Source organism: Delphinus delphis, chromosome 9 (genome assembly GCF_949987515.2).
Source record: "Delphinus delphis chromosome 9, mDelDel1.2, whole genome shotgun sequence".
In the NCBI taxonomy this organism is placed as follows: domain Eukaryota; kingdom Metazoa; phylum Chordata; class Mammalia; order Artiodactyla; family Delphinidae; genus Delphinus; species Delphinus delphis.
In genome coordinates this window covers 64,315,042-64,335,935 of record NC_082691.1, presented here as the reverse complement: position 1 = coordinate 64,335,935, position 20,894 = coordinate 64,315,042, and the positions used below count along the sequence as shown (strand labels likewise).

At 44.7% G+C, this 20,894-nt stretch overlaps 1 protein-coding gene across 1 annotated transcript in view; it reads right to left on the bottom strand.

The window, feature by feature from the left end:
* The window catches only part of BMPER (BMP binding endothelial regulator), a 262,543-nt gene that overhangs the window by 229,968 nt on the left and 11,681 nt on the right, over window positions 1–20,894 (bottom strand). The window contains exon 3 of the mRNA XM_060020709.1: window positions 1,552–1,651. Coding sequence (XP_059876692.1) covers window positions 1,552–1,651 — 100 coding nt within the window. The remainder of the gene's footprint in view (window positions 1–1,551; window positions 1,652–20,894) is intronic.

Here is a 20,894-nt window from a genome sequence, read left to right as displayed (position 1 = left end):
CCAACCTCTGCCTCTTATTTATTTATAGACTTAAACATTATAGTTTAAGTCTATAAATAGTAACTACAGTAACTATAGTTACTCACAAACAACTTGGCATTAATCCTTGATGTGTGGATTTCATATAATAGTGTGCGTTGAAAAGTTCAAAGTCCTCCTTGAGCGTAGAGACTTGTGGGTTATCACTAGAAATGGCGCTTTAGTTTACTTGGTCTCTGTGGAGCTCCTTTTGAGAGCTCTACAGAAGGGAGCCTCCCCTTTGCAGCTCCAAAAAAGGATATTCTTCTGTGGGGGTAGAAATCACCTGGTCAAGATCTCTTTCAGAGGTTCCCACCCAGGCTGCACATTAAATCTCCTGGGAGCTTCTTCAAAAGACAGATGCCTTAGCCCCCCGCCCCAGGGCAAGTGAGTCTGAATCTCAGCAACAGAGCCCAGGCGTCTATACCTGCCCCTCTTGTTATACAGCCACCTTCTCTGTGTGTCCCTGTCTGCTCTTCATATAAAGACACCAGTCATATTGGATTTGCAGCCACCTTAATCCGGTATGACCTTATCTTAACTAATTACATCTCCAAAGATCCCATTTCCAATTAAGGTCACATTCTGAGGTTCCTAATGGACATGAACTTTTGGGGAACACTCTGCGACCCAGGATGCATCTTCAGGGTGAGAAATCTCTTTGCAACCCAGGACTTTTGGATTTGGACTTGGCAGTGTGACTCCGGAGCCCACATCCTGAATCACTGTGCTCATTTTGACCTCTGGGGGACCACACTGCATACACTGACATACACTAGATGACCTCAGAGCGTGACCTGGCTCCTGTCCTGAGGAGCTGAGGGTCTACTGAACACAAACAAGACAATGAAAAAGCACATCACTGAAGTATCTGTGTGAACTTCTGGATGCCATGGAAACTTAACCAGGAAAGTGAGGGATGAGGGCTGGGGGACCTTGAGCACAGGCGGCATCTGGGCAGGTTGGGGGAGAGACCTGAGCTAAGGCAGAGGCAACCTAGAACAGTGTGTTTGAGAGAGACAGGCGTGCCAGAAGGCCACAGAAGATGGGGGTGGAGTAAGGGCATTTTAGAGATGCTTCAAAGACAAAGGGAAGGACTTAGATTTAATTTGGAAGGAAAGAAACAACTTTAATAGGGACCAAAATGATAAAAATTGGTCTAAAAGACTCCTCTGGCAGAGGTGGGCAGGGCGAGCGTAGAGCCTCGAAAAACTGAGTGTTGAAACTTCGTGACAGAACAGGCTTGCGTGCGTGTGTACCAACCTGCAGAGGCATCATGTTTATATCTCTTCTGTGGCATTTTAACAACTTGCCTCAGAAAATAAACCAACGATATAGATGCTCGCCATACTTTCATCCCCCACTAGGAGGACCCCCCTTACTACCAACCCCCCAACACTCACACACACAGCAGCTTCCCTCCCAACACCCACTTGCACCCAAGCCAAGAGCTGAGTGAAGAGAAAGGCGAGAGAAAGAGAAAGTAAAATGCTTGCAGGAGCAGCCAGAAAAGGCAGCCAAAACATAAATTACCTTTGCACCGCTCACAACAGGCTCCCCTCTGCTTGATGGCCAGGGCACAGTCTCTCGACAGCACTGGGCACTTCTCTCTCTTACAGGTCACTTCCTTGTTCTAGGCAAAAAGGACAAGAAACATCTGAAATCAACTTCAAAACAGAATCCCCGGAATCCTAGCACATGGCTGAGGTTTTCCTAGCTTCCCTCTTCCTATCTTGCCTTCATCTTGGTGAGAAAACTCTGTGATAGCAAATGAGATTTTGCTCTTTCTGGAACAAAAATATCCTTCCAGGAATAGATTGAGATTAGGGGCAGATGAAAGGGGATGAAAAGTCCCTTCTTTACCAGCCAATTTAACCTAGATAACCGAACTCCGAGAGAGAGAGAGAGAGAGAGAGAGAGAGAGAGAGAGAGAGAGAGAGAGAGAGAGGGAGAGAGGCTTTCTCCCGCCCTGCTCTAAGGTTTCTTTTTAGTACACACTATAGAAATGATAATATTTGTGTAAATCATATTTTGCCCATTGGGCTACCTGGGCCAGGACTGCATCGTGAGAACAAAAATATTTGCACACGGCCGTCCAACAATCCTTAATAGTAGAGTGCATTAAAATGCAGCAATCTAAAGTTCCAACTCAAATAATGACAAAGTTGAGTATTGAATCGGCTCAGTAAGAGAAAAGATAATATTCCCTATGCCAAGCAGAGACACAGGAGTCAGTGTTTTATAGCTGTGGGACAGCTGCATTATATTAGCACTTATGCTAATGACAGTGTGGTGAGCATTTGCATCTTTGGTTTTATCCTGAAAAGTTAGCTATTAAAATGACTTCAAGAAGATCCAAATATGATGCATATACCTGTTTGGAGAACAGGATGCACATGAACCAAAAATACTGTATCACGACACTTCAACGAGATTGGAGCTGTAACAAGGTTCTACTAAATGCTAGGTGCCGTGGCTTCCATTCCTATTGAAATGCTGTGAGATAAGTATTATCACTATCTCTTGTTTATAAGCAAGAAAACTGCTGTTCAGAGCAGGTCTATGACTTTTTCAAGATCATACAGCTTTGCAGTGGCAGAGGTGGATTTCGATATTGAGCTCTCAAATGTGTACAATGCCCACGCCCTACCCTGAGTTAAGGCTGGGATGGCCACATTCATTGCCTGATTTAGGGAGAGATCAGAGAGGAGCAACTGACCAGCCCTCTGACCTCGAGATGAATTCAGAACCCTCCTGGAATATGTGCAGGAGAAATCCTGACTCAGCCCTGACAATGACCTTGGGAAGTTTCACAAGTGTAACCAGTATGCTTCAATGTCAAGAATAAGGAAGATCTCCCCACTTCTATTCCAGCACCAAGGAGGGGTGTGGGGGGTGAGGGGTGTGAGAGTGTTTAAGTGTGTGTGTGTGTGTGTGTGTGTGTGTGTGTGTGTGTGTGTGTGTGTGTTGGGGACCTGGGGTCCAAGCTGAGCCCATACACCAAATTCTAGCTCTAAAGCAGTTCTCAGATAAAACATGTCACCTTCTGTGCTGCCCTCCAATTCCCTAGGAGTTGCAGAGCCCCTCAAGATGTTCCCAGGGGCTAAAATGATTCTAAAATGAGTCCAAATTGTCCTCTCCTCCCTTTTTGAATGAGCAGAACCTCCGAGAGTCCCAGAACCCCACTCCCTCCAACTCACCAATCACTCCTCCCCCAGAGTAAGGTATATGGAGCCTGGGCACAGGTGAGCCTCACCTTTCCAACAGCTCTATTTCTACACAGTCTTGTTGTCTCACTGCGCTGATGGCTTTGCAAGGCCACTGAAGCATGGGAATAATGAGCCCACCCCGATCGGTGCTGCTCAAATGCCCCCACGTAGAAAATGGCCATCATTACCGAGGCCAATGTGGTAAACACACTGATGGGGCCGTCCCAACACCTGCCTGGCCACTCAAAGAGCGAGCATCAGTTCTCAGCACTGTACCCACTCCTGCAGGGCTGGTGTGCAGACCTTCTGTTTCTTCGTTTATTGGTTATTGGTGTCTGATTGTAAGGTGTGGTTGACCTGAGTAATCCAGTCTCCTTTCCTTTCCCCCTTTTTGGTGTTATGTGATAAAGGTTCTCATAGGGCTAGCAGTGATCCTCACCCTTGCCTGCTAATCAGAACCCGTGTGCAGTTCTTAACAAAGCCTGGCACTGTCTCCCATTCCCTGAAGCTCAGATCTGATTTATCTCAGGACCAGGCTCCCCAGGTAATTCCAGTGTGCAGCCCAGGCTGAGAACCACCACTGTGCGGGGAGCGTTCTTAGTACCAGCAGGGCTGAGGTGGGCTCGGGAGCTGTCCACAGTCCCGGCGTGAACGGCTGCCTGCAACCTGAACCCAGGTATCCTGGCTCCGAGCCCTGCAACTCTCCTTCCCTCACCCTCTCTTCTTCATAATAATGGTGGCATCATGACTCACTGTAAGTCATGGCCCTTTGAGTTATGTTCATATTTTTTTCTTAAATACAAACATAATACATAGTTATGGTCACAATTCAAATTAAAGAGGTACATCCTTAAAAATTAATAGAGCCCTTTTGCCACCACCAAAGTAATCTAGAACAACGATCAGGTGTCTATGCTGCTTGGCATTATGAACAGTGACTTAGCTTTGCAAAGTGCAGTTACTCAAAGCCATAGTTTGATACCAGCTGCCCCACCCAGGGCATTACCTCAGAGCATCTGTTACCTCGGCTTTATGCATTCAGCAAAGCTGGCTGCAGCCTTAAGGAAAAGCCACCCCCCAACCCCCAAGTGCATCTCCTCTCTGAAAGGAAGACTCCTCAGACACAAGGAAGTAAAAACTCTAACAGTAGTCAGAGTGGGTGTAAAGTCAAAATTTGGGGTCTAATGTATAGGAAGACACACAGTCTCTTACATATAGGAATTCTTTGCTAAATTAGAAACCTAGCAGCCAATCAAAATCCATAGCAAGATCCCAAGATCCATAATAAATAGCTCGTAATTATAGTTCAGCAGAAAATTTATTTCAACCAGATGATTTGTAGATTCACTTCTGGAATTTTTTGTGTACTCACACACACACACACACACACACACACACACACGCTCGCACAGAGAGAAATAAACCTAAGCTTTAGCTGTAGGTTTAGTGAGGTTTTTTCCCCCTTCTGACAACACTTGGAGTTTTTTTATATCTACCAAGGGTCACGCTGGTACAGAGCTGCCAGACCTGATCATTTCCCAGCTGCCTGGTTGCATGGATATAGAGCACAAGCTCAGAATCCCAGGCCCTCAAAGAAAGAAAGAAAAACTGCAGAGAATCGCTGGTGAGAGGCTGATTCCTCCATCTTCTTAATTGAGTCCAGCAGCTACAGAATAAATTCAAGCACAGGTTAATTAAGACCACTCACTTTGCTTTCCCTGATTTTGTCAAGAGACAAAAACACTGGTCTTCAAGCCAGCAGCTCTGGTGAGAAGGGGCACACGCAATGCCGTGTCTTCAGGAATCCCTCTCCACTGGCCGCCTCATCCCCACGTGCACCAAGTGTCCTCTGCTCTTACTCAAGGTCATGGCTCATTCGGTTCACGTTTTCATTCACAAAATGTTTTCTGACACTGACTCACACTTACTGAACACTTTCTATGTATCAGGCTCTGTGCTAAGAATAGTATATGCATTATTTCACAAAAAAATTCCACATCATCCCCATTTTACAGATGAGGAACCAACATTAGTAAACTTGCCCAGGTCACACAAGAGGAAGATCTGGAATACAAATAGAGGTCCGACTCCAAAGGCACGTGCTTAAATGCTGCACTTTGCTACTTCCCAGCATGCAGGATACACACAAGTACTAAAGAATGCCATAGTCCTAAGGTCCCAGGAGAGATTAATACCTTCCAGGTGGTTCCACATATGTGAAATGAGCTCTCTAACAAGAGCTGAATAGCTCCAAGGAGCTGTGTCATCATCAACCATGGGAAGGTCTACAAACACCAGCTGTTTTCTGGTAACAATGAAAGATGCACTATTTTGTATATTGATAGGTATCTATGCCTATCACACCTCTGACAGCCAGACTCACGTCCCCAAGCAAATTTTCCCCAAGATTCCAACCTGAGTTTGAGTCTCCCCAAATCTAAGCCACAGAAATGGTGGTAAAAATGCTCTGGAGGAAAATGTCAGAACATTCTTAAAAACCAACCTAGCCAGTGCCTACGAGTAATAAACGCCATCACATTTTTCATTCTCAGTCTCTGTCTCTCCATGTTTACCACTTTCTAGGGTCAGCCAGCCTGTGATTTACCTGTTGTCAAAGGCATCTGTTTGCATTATTGCCTCCTTTCAGAAAGACCAAATATATCAAAATTCAAAACACAGCCTCTGGGGGCACATGAAATGAAGTGCCAACAAACAAAAAGAAAAGAGGGGCATAGGGAGTAATAAAGAAAAAAACTTACATAGCTGGCAACAAAGCTCTATAGGGACGGGAGCCAAACCACAGCTCCGGCGCAGCCAAGTTCAAACAGGATTCCAGCAGCCAGCTTGCTGTATCTAAGATCTGCCACTAGATGGCAGCACAGAGTCCCTTGGGCTTAGGAAATGTGCCAAGAGACCCGCCAGTGCCTCCTGAGCATTTTTCAGTGTCTGGCATGGTGGGAAATGATCTCTCGCTGATTTGGCGGCGCGGAGCGCGGGGGGGGCGGCTGGTTAGAGAAGATAGCAAATCGCCATTCTGAGATTTTCCTGTTTGCTTTTCTCAACGAGAAAAAAAAAAAATGTTTTTGAGATGCTTTTGTTTTATTTCAAGCCAGTGTCTTGAAGATATTTTTTTTTTCTAAGATTTTTCCAGGCGCAATCCTATTATGGACTATGGAAAGTATTACCTGACCTTTCATTTATATTTAAGCATAATAATAAAATAAAAAATCTGGAGAGGACAACACAGCAGCTGATATGATGAGAGTGATCAGGGAGAAACGTCGGCTGGCAGATGCTGTATTTCTAGACTATGAAACAGCAACACAAATCTCTCGAAATAAGGAAAATGAAAATACCTGGTGCCTTGCCTGCTGATCCTCCATGTGATTAGCCATATTAGGAAGGTGGCAGACCACATGAGTCTCTTCCTCTAGAAGATGGTGTTATTTTCCTTCCATCCTTGGCTTTTATGAAAGCAAAGCCTGCCTTGGAGGCAAATAGCGGTCATTTGGCGAACTTGCAAATTCTAAGTGCCAAATCCTTTTTCAGAAAATCAAGAAGGCCGTGAAGTTGTAATATTTTTTTCTGCCCCAAATGAACAACAAAATATGTCAATAAAGCGCATGGGCCAGGTGATATCAGTAGAGAGGATAAAGAGGTAGAAGTGACTCTCTTTCCTAAATTAAAAACCCTCCAGACTACCCTGCCTTGCTGCATATATGCACACACCCCTGTGTCATTTCCTCACTGTAGTCTTTTTTAGGGAGGGGCCCTAGAGATGGATTCCCCTATCAAAATGCAAATATCCATGGGGCTGGACCCATAGTAATTCTGAATCAGGCGTTCCCTCTGTCATCAGCTACTGTCAGGGGATGGATGCCCAGCACAGTGACTCGGAGAAGGAAAGGAGTGGAAGTTCTAAAGCAGCTGAACCAAAGGCTTGGCCCATGTGCCATTGCACCCAGTGCTGTGTGAACAGGAAAGAAACCACGCAGCAAGCTTCCTATCTATGGTCTGGAAATGTACACGTGCTTAGAGGGGACAAGACATCAGACGTTAGCAGATCACACAAACACTGCAGTGTAACTTCTGACACCAAGTGAGAACTACAGAAAAGAATTCCACCTTGACTCAAAAGCTATCGTTGTCAGTGAGCGCAAATAGGACACTAAGACCCTTAGTCAAATTCTCTTTATTACCGAATTTGTTTGAAGTGCCCACACGGTAGTGTTTCACTATTTGAGAGTCTCAAAATTGCTCACAGAGGAATTTGTTTTTAGGAATACAGATGTTTTGCGTCAAGTTTCCCAAGGAGGAAGGTGATCCAACATCAGCGCATGTATTCTCCTTGGAATTCCCAGTCTCCCCACACATGTAGTCAAAGAGGTCAACTTTTCCTTGAAGTGCTCCATTGTAACCCAATTCCAGGCCCGAAAGAGCCGAAAAAGGAACTTTATGGTACTTTCAAACACCAGTCACAATTTCTCCTAGGCAATATTATAAAATGTCTCATAAACAGAAGAATAATACTTCATGTTTACATAGCACTTTTCTTCTAAAGAGCTCTGCAGACATTATTTCATTAATCCTCACAGGTTTCCTAAGATTTGCAGTCGGAGGAATGGCACACTATGAAGTTAAGTGTCTCAGGTCCCTCAGAGCTAGCTAGCAATGAACTTGGGAAGAGAACCTGGTTCCCAGACCTGGATTAAGAGGATAGCCAGGGAGGTTAGTTGCTAAAACACAGCATTAAAATTTATGGGTGCATCATATTAAAATTCGGTTAGCTCCTACATGACTGTTGAGAGTTCAGGACTAGATTAGTATGTAGTTGAGCGAGTCTGGAAATTTTCTGGAAAGACAGGCCACCTGGGGCGGACATGTGAGGTCTCCCGCCATGTTCCCTGCCCTGTTAGAAGGTAACCTGTGAAAGATGCCACAGAAGGGATGGGCCAAAACTCCAATAAACAGCTCTAACTGCAAAACGTTACAGTTCTAGAATGCAGAAATGTAGACAAAAACTGAAAGAAAAGATCCAGAGGGGGCAGGCTTCATTGATGTCACCGGTTTTGAGAATCCAAAAAGTAAAGTGATTCCCTCTCTGGAACATGTGGTCCGGGGAAATCCTTTGCAAGGGAGCATGAGCCTCAGAAAGGAGACAACACAAGTTTGTACGTGCTCCAGCTGGTCTCCTCTGGACAAAATCTGTTCTTAATCTCTTAGAAAATAATCATGGTGGGGGGGGGGCGCTGGGGAGAGACTGAGATAGCTCAGTGGTTGCCAATGGCAGTAGTAAATGTGATTGATGATTTATTATTTTAATTAAGCTTTGACTTGCTTCTTCTTTGTTACTGATAGTACAATTGACTTCTTCATAACTCCTGCACAGGAAGAGCTCGGAGGAAAAAAAAAAAAAAAAAAAAGGAAAGGCAGTTTGGGACACTCCAAAGCCTTAGTGTACAAATACGAGGCTCTGGGCCATGTCTCTCAGCTCAAGGAAAGTCGAAAAAACACTAACAAAACCATTTCTAAAGCGAAGAAAGTGCGTTTGTTAGGGAAAATAACCCAAATTTCCCAGCTGAGGTCTCTTCTCTTCCCCAACTGAGTGAGGTCAGTACAAGAGGTGGGAGGCATCTGAGGTCAGTAGAGGCGGGAGGTGTCAATGGCCCTTGCTTTTACTTTATTATTTGCTGTAAAGAGTCATGTATTTTAATGAAATTGAGAGGAAACATAGCCTTTTTTATTTATACAGATATCTACCATTTCTGATGTTTTACGTTACTTCCTGTAAAATACAAGCTTCCCTCTCATTATTTCCCTGCAGCTTAAAGAACTTTCTTTAGCATTTCCTGTAATACAGGTCTGCGGCAATGAAGTCTCTTATGTTTCTGTTTATTTTAAAATATCTTTGGTCGATGGCCCTTGCTTTTAACGTAAAGTAACATTTCCAGATCTTTCTGAACCACTTCCCCAATTGCCACCACTTTTGCAAATCCCTGCAATAACCAAAGTCACAGGGCTGATCCATCTCTAACCAAACAATGAAGTGGCAACAATAGTTTTCCAGGCAGGTTGCTGAACGATTCAGAATAATAGCACCTGACATTTATGGAACATCTATTATTTGCCAGACTGTGCTCAACGCGTTTTGTGTATTATGTCCTTTTTAACCTTCACAACAAACCTGAGGAACGCACTGATTTACCCCTATTTTATGGGTAGAACTGAGTCTCAGAGAGGTTAAATGGCTTACCCAGCTTCACCACGGCAGAGATTCAAACCCAGGACTCGCTGATATCACAGTCGGTGATTTCATCACTATGGCATACTGCTGGGTTTAGAGGCTAAGATGAGCCATCTCTTCCTTGCAGCCGAGAAATTTAAATGTTTGCCTTTGTTAAGCACTCTCCATTTTCAGACCATTATAAACCTTAGTTTGTGATTTCATTTTGAACACAAGAGTAAAAATAGTGCCTTTGAGGAAAGACAGATGATGTCTCTGACTTAAAAACTCAAAACAAGTCTCAGTCTCTGAGTGCCCTGTCATTTGCCAGACAGACCAGAGCCTGGACCAAAAGCCTCCAAGTCCTCAGGTTTCTTCCTTGAATTGAGCCCGGGCGGGGGCGAGGGGTACTCTCCCAGGAGGCTGGCAGCATCCCACAGCCACACTTTTGGAGTCTTTATGGGAAAGCATCTTGCAAAACATCGCACAATTTATCACACTCCATCTGGGAGTGTTATTCTTTCTTCCCCCAGTCTAGGCTCGGCGAGCGTTTACCCCAGAGACCTGGACCCTGGCAAACGTGGCCTCCCCTGGCCCAGCTAACGGTGCAAACTCTGAACAAAGCTGCCCTTGAAGCCCAGACATTTAAAAGACTTTATGAAGCCCACTGGGGCCCCCCGATTATTTTGCAACAAGTCATATCCCATGAAGAAATTCACTTCTCTGCAACACAGAGGGAGATTAAAGAAAAAGGTAGGGGGGGAGTGCAAGGGGTTGGAGAAAAGAAGTAAGACCCCCTGTTGCTCTGTCTGGCCAGAATCGTGTCTTTTAGTGCCCGTATCCTCTACCAAGGCGATGTTCTCATGATATATGGCCCTAATATGTCACTAAATGACAGTGTTCTCCTGATACTGTACCTTGAAAATATGACACGTGCCAGCAGAAGCAACGGGGGATTAATAAGGAGGCCCTTTTTTATATTTAACTTATCTAACATTTCAATTATTTTTTAACAGACTTTAGTTTGTTGGAGGGATTGTTTGGGGGTCCTAAGCCATTTAAAGATTTAGGTCTGGCTTTTTTTCTTTGGCCTTTTCAAGGAACTCTCAGAACAAAGGAACACAGGCCATTAGACTGTCCCGGCTACTCAAGTACAGCTCAGATTTAAAACAGGGCAGAGTGTCAAACAGCTCCTCATTCTGTTTAATCATATTTTGAAATAGAACCAAAACATTAGCGAAGGCAGAACACAAAAGAAATAACCACCAAATAAAAATAGTAGCCCAAAGAAAGTAGCACTGCCTGGTTTTTATTACACCGTACATCGTATAAGCAAGGGATCTGCTGGCAACACTACATTAATGTAACTGCAATGGATTGAACACAGAGCAGCCAGTGACTGAGTGCAGGGGATCCTGTCGCAGATGCAGCTCTGTGACATCACTCAGGCTCCCAGAAGCAGGCTGGAAAATCAGAGGGTGGACTGTGTCCCCTTCTGCCAGGGGACGGGAGCCAGGTATGTGAACTGAGGAGTGAATGTCAGCAGCCTTCCTGCATGTGATCCACATTCCCGAGTCTACCCTTTTCTCCTCCCAATCAAAAGGGACTCACACAGCTGGGATGGGGCATGGAGTCAGGGCTGCAGAGAAAACATCCACAGACTCCCGCACGGGAAGAAGATATGAACCCAGGGTGAAGGGGAGCACAGGCTGGAAAGTAACACAGCCTCGTGTGCAAGCGGCCCAGCTACCTCTCCCAAGACCGTTGATTATTTTACACTACGGGCACCCTTCAGCACATGACAAGTAATGAATCAGCTTTTTCCTCTGCCCCAGAAGAAAACAAAAAAGGGAGGTGGGGTGAAAATCTGTGAATATTTTTATGCCTTTCTGGTGCGTTCTTTAGAACTAGCAAGAAGAGGATGGGGGTCTGACCCCAACCACCAGCGGGATCGACATCAGAGGGCATTAGCCAGGCTTCCCAGTCTCAGGGACAGCACAGAGGCTGCTGGCCAGGTTGGCAGGGGCATCAGAGGAAGCAAGGAATGAGGGTTCAGGAGTTAAAAATAACAATAACATTGGAGTCACTTCCATAGGAAAGGTCGTGATATGGTGGTTAAGGAAGGCTACCTGGAGATGTTATTTCGGCAGTCCCTTTTCTGACTCATCACAATATAACAAGCTGGGCTCCCCAGCTATCCAAAGAAGCTGTGAACTCAATGAACCCTTTTAATTGTACACACAGATGATTCTCTGGCAATGAAGAGCGAACACATCCAAAACACAGAAACCGAATGTCTTACATCCCATTTGTGTCCTACCAGGGTGATTGGTGGTGACAAACCACTTCTTCTTAAGACCAGCCTTGGAGGGCTGTCGCCCTCTCGCCAGTAGGTGTCTCCTCCCTGCGCCTTCCACCCACAGTGAGTGGGACTCACCAGGTCCTCAAAGGCCCCCTCATTCCCGTGGGTCAACAGCAAGACACTGAGCAGATTTTGCACAGAAGAGAACAGAAAATTTTTCACGGGTTGCCCATGAAAGCCTGCACGCTGGTGGGAGCTACAAAAATACCTGATCTTGACAAGTGAATGGAGCTGACATCACAGGGAATAGGCAGGGCAAAGGAACGGCTCGCAGCCCATCTGTCATCTTGACAAAGTAACTTTCTGGTCACTAGTGAGACACTTTTAAAGACATCTGTACAATTGACCCCGACCACCAGCAATCACAGAGGCTTTCAAAGGGACCCCTGGGATGGCAGACTTTAGGGCTCGTTCCTGCTGTCCTGCCTACTGATAACGGTAAGGGCTGTCTGATGCATCAGGTGATGGAAACATCCCTGCTCCTGGGCTGTATTTACACTGGTACTGACGGCAGAGAGTGGCCGCTTAGCCTGAGGAATGTCAGACAGGGGAGCAAGGGGGCAGGCGTCCTCTGGCCAGATGCAAGTTCACAGAACTGAAAAAGCCAGCCTCAGACAGCATCCCCCATATGAAGGCAAGCCTGTGAGGAGCTAGGGTTGGTCTGACTCATTCACCAGGGCCATTAACAGCATGTTCTCTTCACCAAGTCTTCCCCAAGGGCCACATGCAGATGTCAGAAAGAACTGGAGAAGCCACAGATTTATTTCATAGGTTTAGAATGTAATTTTAATCCACTAGCTTCCACATTCAAAGTCATTAATCAACAAATGCCAATTTTGCATATAATCCTTTTCTGATTAAGGTGTTATAAAGGAATGAAAATGACTGGTCACCCATAAAACACCATTAACATAAACTTGTTGCTAAAGGGATTCACAACATGTGCCCCATTTTAAAAAAGCAATGCTTGGCCATGATTATTACCCTTCATCATTGCTTTTTTTAAAGGGTTTCATCAGAGGGCAGTTTCTCCAAAGCTTTAACATCTAAAATAAGACAAAAATATCAACAGAACACAAATGGTCTTTAAAAATGTGACATCTTGGCTACGAACTTGGATTTTTCTGTAGGTTAAACCTTTGCACCACAAAATTCAAATCTATCTGAATAAAAATCCATGGATCTGTTTAACAAATATTGTTGAGCCCCTGCCATGGGCCAGGCACTGTGCCAGGTTTTTGCTGAGAACAGAACATATGAATCAGATCCATCCTCTGCCCTAGAAGAGCTTCCAGTCCAAGAGGGAGAGGGGCCAGAGCATAAACACGGCAAAAGCTCCTCACATGCTGCAACATGAGTGGATGCGGTCCTAGTCATGAGTTCAGAGGAGGCGAAGGTCTGTTTCAACCAAATTCCACAGCCATAAACTCCCAGAGATCATTCAAATCCTCCTGTTCTTCAGACACTAGGTGGGCCACTGAATGAGCCTCAGAAAAGTTTTGTCATACAGTTCTCTCACCGAGACAGAATTAGACCTACCTATGTCAGACCCTTGGGATTTGACAGCCCTCAGAAGGGATCTCCTTCAGTGATGCCATCCTAGTGCCCTCCAAGGTAGGTGCAGTGACATGACTGGGCATTGCCTACAGTAGAGCAGCCTGTCTTATGCATATCGTGGGAAATACTTTGTGCCACTTTTTTCTTGCTCTACGAAATTGTAATATTTAACACACTTTGCTAGTCTTTCTTCCATAATATGTTTTAGGTAAAGTGTAAAATACCAGCATACTGAATTTTAATTTACATTACAAAACCAATCATCATTATGCTACCAAGTGTGAGCAGTAATATCTACTTTTAAAACCAGTTTTCCATAGGACACATTTTATTTTATAATTATTATTGCTTATTATATACTTTACTACAATTTTATTTGGTTCATTGGAGATAGCTTTTCATCTTTGTCAGTGTATCTGTACAATTTCCCCACCATCCGACTTAATATGCAAAGTAACGTGAGCCATGAAAATGGCAAGTCTTCATTACAGAAAAAGCAGCGTTTAGAGTAGAAAGGAAAATTCATAATTTATTTTCGAGGAAGAGAATTAGATCTTCAAATTATAGAATCAAAAAATTACACACCATTAATTAATTGAATTCATTACTTAAAAACTAATTGATTCCATTCAACTGAATCTTAAAATTAAATTAAATTAAACACGGCATATACTCAGTTATCCAACTGATACAGGTACGCACTGGAAGGACCCAGCACTGTCCCAGGCCCTGGGATACAGCATGAACGGGAGAGTCCACATCCTCACAGAGCTGACATTCTAGTCGGGAGGCCTTCAAAAAAACAAAGACACACGTGACACAGTGGCCACTGATGAGGGCTTTGGAGAAAAGGAAGCAGGACAAAGGAACAGAATGACAGGGTGTGTACTATTGGGGAAGAGTGGTCAGAACAAAGGCCCTCTAATAAGGAAACATTTCCTCAGAGGCCAGAGTGAAGAAATGAGAATGTGTAAATATATTGAACAAGTGTGTCCCGGGGACAGGAAAGAGCAGACGCCCTTGTTGAGAAGGTGCCGGGGATCATGCCGGAGTAGCAGACCAGGAGGGGAAGATGCTTTGGGGGGTGGGGCCAGAGACAGCATCAGAAGCCAGATCCGGCAGGGCCTTGTAGTTAGACTTCAGACTGTATGCCAAGTCAGCTGAGAAGCCACTGCGGGATGTTTTGTAAATAAGTGAAAAAATGGGATGTATAGTTTTCAATGGCCACTGCTTGATAATATATTGTCCAGAGGCAAAAGTGATCATGGAGATAGTTAGATATTATAAGATATATTTTTAAGGTTTTGTCATCAAGATTTGCTAGTAGATAGAATATAGGATGTAAGAGAAAGGGGAGTCCAGGACATCATGGCTGATGGCTTAAGAGAATGGAGCAGTGCAGCTGACATTGCTGGCTGGGGGAAAAGAGATTTGGAGGAGGGGTGGAAAATGAGATCTCAGTTTGGGCCATTTTAAGTTTGAGATGCTTGGAGGTGCCAAGGAGATGTTTGAATTTACGAGTCTGCACTTGAAGGGTAAGGGAACTGGGAACATAAATGTGGGAACTTTCAGCATATATGTATTTTTTAAGCCATGAATCTGTATAAAAATCACCTAGGGAAGGAGTGTAAATAGAGAAACATCTTGATCGAATGAATCCTGGGGCCCTCCAATATTTAAAGTTCAAAAAGATAAGGAAGACCCAGCATAAAAAGGTCTAAAAAAGAGTAGCCAAATAAACAAAATTCTTATAAACCCAACATTCAAGTGCTGAGAGATCTCTCTATGTGTAAGTCCTTATACACACCCACACCCACCCACAGGCACAAATGCCCACAACTGTCCACGATCGCTGGCTGAGATTATTACATTAACCCAGTGACCACCAGAGGTCACCTTCTCTCAGCACCTGCCACTGTGTCAGATACCTACAGACCGAGATGCTTTGGGACAGCTATCGCTGTCCACCATTTAAGGCTCACAAGAGATGCTGTCTTGGCTACTGCTGGCCACTCTTTACCCCCAGTGCTAATAACCACCATGCCTGCCAAGCTACATCTCCAAGGGAACAGACTCAAGTTTAGGAAAATGCTGACTGCCTAGAAGATCTAAGAATGCCAAGGAAAAGTTCTAGGACCCGTGTCCTAAGGGAGACCAGTGACCAAATGGTAGGTGAGTGTTAAAGGTGGGTGTGGGAGTGAGAGAACATTAAACACCTAGGAGTAAAAAAAGAAAAGGAAGAGGAAAATCCCTCATTTTAAGTTTTCTTCTCATTTGTACTAAGATCTAAAGCCAAAACCCTGGAATGAACAGAGTCCATGGTAAGACCCTGCTTTCAATTTCTGATCCTAACAAACATGGCTCAAAGCTAGGAGTGTGATCTCATCTACAGCAGGGTAACTAGGATTTAGAGATCCAGGGAAGAGGCCTGCGGTCACAGGCAGGCACTGGCCAAGAAGCAGGGAAGTCAAGACCCCACAACCACCTTGGGGCTCACTTTGAAAGTGAGCGAGAGGCAGTGAGCTGCCAGCGGAGAAGCCGGAACTGAGGCTATGTTGCAAATCTGGGGTTTGTACTCCTGTCTGTCCTTTCAACATCGTATTTATTCCCATAAATACGTACTCGAAGGCCGTTAAAGTTCCCCCCCCGGCATTCTCTCCACCAGGCTAAATGCTATCAGCACGCCATCATTAGTGAAAAATATTTACTAACCCCCTACCTGGGTGCTTGGCACTGCTCTAGCTAGTGCTTTAGCTATTCCCAGCAATCCTCTTCTCCACCGCTTGGTCATTATCACAAATGGTCCTCCTCTGGCCTCCACAGAGTTCCCCACTGGACTGTCCATCCCTCAAATGTCTGGCCCACATGGGGTGTGTAGGAAGAACCACCACCCCACTGTAATTGTTTGTGCATTTCATTATCAGGCTGGGACCAAGAATGAAAAACTGAAACTGAGAAAAACAAGACACAAAACTTGGGGAGTGGTGACATCATGGAAACGCCGAGATAATAACAGAGAAAGAAAATAACATGGTAGAAAATAATAAAGATGGAAATGATAAAGGTGGAACCCTGGAACAATGGAATGCCAGGCTAATTTAAAAACAAAAGGAACTTTTTTAAAAAAGGATTCTCATTAAAAGTATGGAAAATCGTTTAGCAACGTGACCAGAATTATGTGAAGGCACCATGAATCAGAACCTTGTCAGCTTGACTTTATACTCTCCTGATCGGGGAAAGGAAAATGTGGGTAGAAATTGGGGGGGGGGGGGGGGCGGGCATCAAAAGAACAGAAAGAACTAACATTTCCTCCCAGAATGAATCCATTCTGGATGAGGAAGGGGCCTGCTGGGCGGAAGTTGCCAGCAGAAGGAAACAGCTTCTGTAATAGAGGTTTGGGAACGAAAGGGGTTGGGATGGGGCATATCTCTAAATCCAGCTTCACCTGGCCCTCAGCTCTTCATTGCTTGCCTCTGGCTCCTCCAGATGCTACTGGATCCCAGCAAGTCTGTCATAAAACCCTGGCTGTTCTGTCAAATTGCTACATCTAGTTGGCTCATGCTGGAGAAGCAACAAACATACGTCATATCAGCTTCACCCTGCAGCTGCTGTCCATCACAGAAAGACCACAGGAAACAGAGTGTATCCCTGTGGGAATCCATCTCATGGAAAGGCTAGCTCCAACCTAGAGGGTCAGCCTGTCCCACCCAAAGGCGCCAGTCAGGACTCTACTTCACTGGACCACAAGGACTGATAAAAACATAATCCCCAGGGAAGTTATTTGCTGGGTCTCTCTCACTCACCCCCTTGGAGTGCTTTCTCAACACTTGTAGTCAGAAAACATTCTCTGAGCGAGAACTCAGTGGAGTCTACCCAGGATGGGTCAGCATTCCCGTACTTGAATTGTAGTCCCAACTCTCACTGATTAGCAGTGTGAGCTTTGTCTTACTTTGCTTTTCCGAGCCTTAATTATATCGACTGTGAAACAGGTTTCTTGAGAAGGCTTTCTCTCCCTCACAGAGTGGCTTTGAGGAAGATAAAGGTAAGGCTACCCCCAATTTAAGAACATGGTGTTGACTCGTAAAATAGTTATTGAGACTTACCACATGCGAGGTGCTCTTCGAGATGCTTTGAGTGATGGTGAGAAGAATCAGACACTATTTCTACCCCGAAGAAGCCTAAAGTCTAGTAGGGAGACAGTCATGTAAATAATTAATGAAACTTCAGGGTAGGCAGGAGTAAGGGTTATAATATGAGAAATCAACATGAGGCTTCTAAGAAAGAAGTGACTAATTCTGATCAAGTGACTAGGGGAGGCTTGATAGAGGAGAGGACACAAAGAAAAAGTAGCACTTCAATAAAGGTAGCTAATGTACAAGATAACTGTGTGAAAGGTCCACAAAAATAGTGTTACATAAATGAGAGTTGACCTATGGATAAGTTTGGTACCAATAACAGAATTTCAAATGTACCTGACCACTAGTGAACAAGTTGCTTCATTGGGGAATTTACCTATATTTATGGTTATATTCATATATCCTTCTCTTTCCACTAACCTCAGTTGGGAAGAGTTTTTCAAATACTGGCTCCTGCATGGAGTCGCTGGAAGAGTTTATTAAATATGGAGATTCTCAGGTTTCTGCCAGATCTACTGAATCAGAATCTCTGGAGTAGAACCTCAAAATCTGCATTTTTAACAAGCTCCCTGGGGGTTCCTGTGCACATTAAAAAAAAAAAGAGAGTCGGGCTTCCCTGGTGGCGCAGTGGTTAAGAGTCCGCCTGCCGATGAAGGGGACACGGGTTCGTGCCCCGGTCTGGGAAGATCCCTCATGCCGCGGAACGGCTGGGCCCGTGAGTCATGGCTGCTGAGCCTGTGTGTCCGGAGCCTGTGCTCCGCAACGGGAGAGGCCACAACAGTGAGAGGCCCGCGTACCGCAAAAAAAAAAAAAAAAAAAAAAGAGAGAGTCACCTCTGCTGGTGCAAGAATTCTTACCACTGACTTGTTAATGACCTGCAATTGTGTGAGAGAAGACACATCATCAGACTGAAGTGGGTGGGTGAGAAGGGAGGAGGACAGAGAGGCTGGCAGTGATGGGAACGCAACTGTGTGTCCCTTGTCACCAGTGCTCAAAGCTCTACTATAAGGGTCTCCCCCAACATGTACACAACCTCTGGTTCAATCACATTTTCACACTTTCATTTGAGACTCTCTAATGAGAGAAAGTCAGTTGCAAGCTAAATCCATGATCCAAATTTCATATTAGATACCTACATATACAATGCACGTATATACGTGTATATATACACATACACCATCCAGCACAGTCAAGGAATAATAATTTGTTCTGATTAATCAGATACTCCAACCAAGAGTTAGTATCTATGGCCTGCACGAGTTCATCAATTTTCAAAGAACTCGAAAGCGATAACTTCAAAACTATCTGGAACATAATTTAATCTCTTTTTGTTCACGTAAAAAAGAGCTTTTTCCAATCTCACAGTGCCTCGGGCCACTATTAACATAAATGCTCAATACATATGTGCTGAGTTTAATAGCCATCAATCATTTTCCTACTTCGGTCGGTCCTGCAACTCGGTTCCCACGTTTCCTGCAGGGCACCCACCACGTGCCCCCTTCACTGACCAAGGTGAATACCGCTTCCCTCCCTTCCCCCTCCCCACGCCACCATCAGAGGGTCCTGAGGATGTGTAGAGGAGCCCACTAATTCAGAGCTGGGGGCTCAGAGCTTAAGAGGTGTTACGTTTTCCTATATCACCACATTTTATTTTTAGTTTGCGAACCCGGTATCAATTCACCCTGAATTTAAAGGCCCCCTCATTAAGATACATTGCAACAACCTGCCAGGAGAACTATGTCCAGTGAAAAATTCTCCAGGTGCTCAAAGTACATCTTAGGTTGTACCACAAGAAATTGCTGTTTTAATAGGTCAACACCAAATATCCAAAATTTCATATACTTCAATCTAATGCCAAAATCTGGGAGCTCTATATTTCTGTAACTTGGCCAACTGGTGTGTAAAATACTTCAAGCAAATGTCTCTTTGCCCTTGCCCGGTGTATGGCTTACACGAAACAGGAAAAAAAAAATCACATTTTTTAATAGATCTCAACTAGTTCCCTACATGCACACAGGCAATCACAAGGGAAAGGAAGCCACTGTTGTCTGGTACATGCACATCCCAGAGGAAAAAAAGAAACGCCAGTTCTTCCCACAGAAGCCACCCCGGAACTAACTGATGACGCTCACTGAAAAAGCAGACTTACATCCCCTTCCCTGCCATCCAGCTACTCCCCAAATTCAGGCTGAGTCACCTCTCAGGGGAAACGAATTTCCGTCTGGGTGCTCACCTATTGTGCTCATGAGACTGCAAGTTGACCTCTGGTGGGTCCCACTGGGTCCTGGAACCACTGTTTCACATGTGCTTAAAAACAGGAAATCACCGCATCTCAATTCTAATAGGCCTGTTTCCCTCAAGAAACATAAACCCAGGTACGTGGCATAGCAGCTCTCAAGTGGAATAATATCTGATTAGTCTTCTCATCCAGGAAAATAGCATCCCCCTGAGACCTAGAAACACTGGTATGTGAATGTCATGATGCTACTGCTTTCGCTCTATAAATCCATGAAGCAGCAGAGACCCAGCAGGCTGTGAGAGCTTCTAGAATTCGTGAATTTCTGAGGGGTACAGAGTCAGTACGAGGCAGTCAAACAGCCCAGCAAGGCTCTCCTGGAGACAGAAGTGGCAAGTTCCACAGGTCACTGGCCAGATGCAGCCCTGCCCTCTGAACCCAGAGGGAGCAATCGTCCTATCTTGGCTCAAACGGTTCTGTTCAATTAGAAAATAAAATGGAAAAGGAATCCCCCAGTATTTTTTTAATAAGGAGTTCTAAGAATAAATATGGAAAAGAATGCACATGTCATTACTCTGCTCACTAAACGGAAAGCAGTGAGTGGTTAAGGAACTTTATTGCTAATGCTGCAGTCTGCAGATTTGCCCCCAAGAGGAACCTAAGAGAATAGGCTCAAAAAATTTTTTTTACAGAGAGAGAGGGAAAAAAATTAAGATAAAGATGCTAAAAATGCCTCTCAATGAGGCCCAAATAAATGTAAGACCAGCTTTGGGCCTTCTAGTTTCCCTGCCTCCTCTCAGAAGGCCACCTCCATCTCTCCTGGAAATAGTCTTCTGAGGTCACCCACAGCTGCAGAGCCCAGCAGCAAAAGCAGACAGTCCACTGCACAGCACCTCCAAATAAGATGCTCAGCCTACGCCTGACAGCCTTTGCAGCCATGAAAAAACCATCTGGTCAAAATCTATTTAGTTGACCAAGAATACAAGAGTTATTTTGGAAATGCGTGCTTTTATGAGTGAAAATGTGAGGATTGTTATCTCCGTCACTGTGATTCTCTTTGAAGTGTCCCTGGGGTATCATGACTCATGTTGCAGATCCTCTCCCAGAGCCGTTTTATGGTTATCCCATCAAAGCAGGGCATTCGGGAGACATG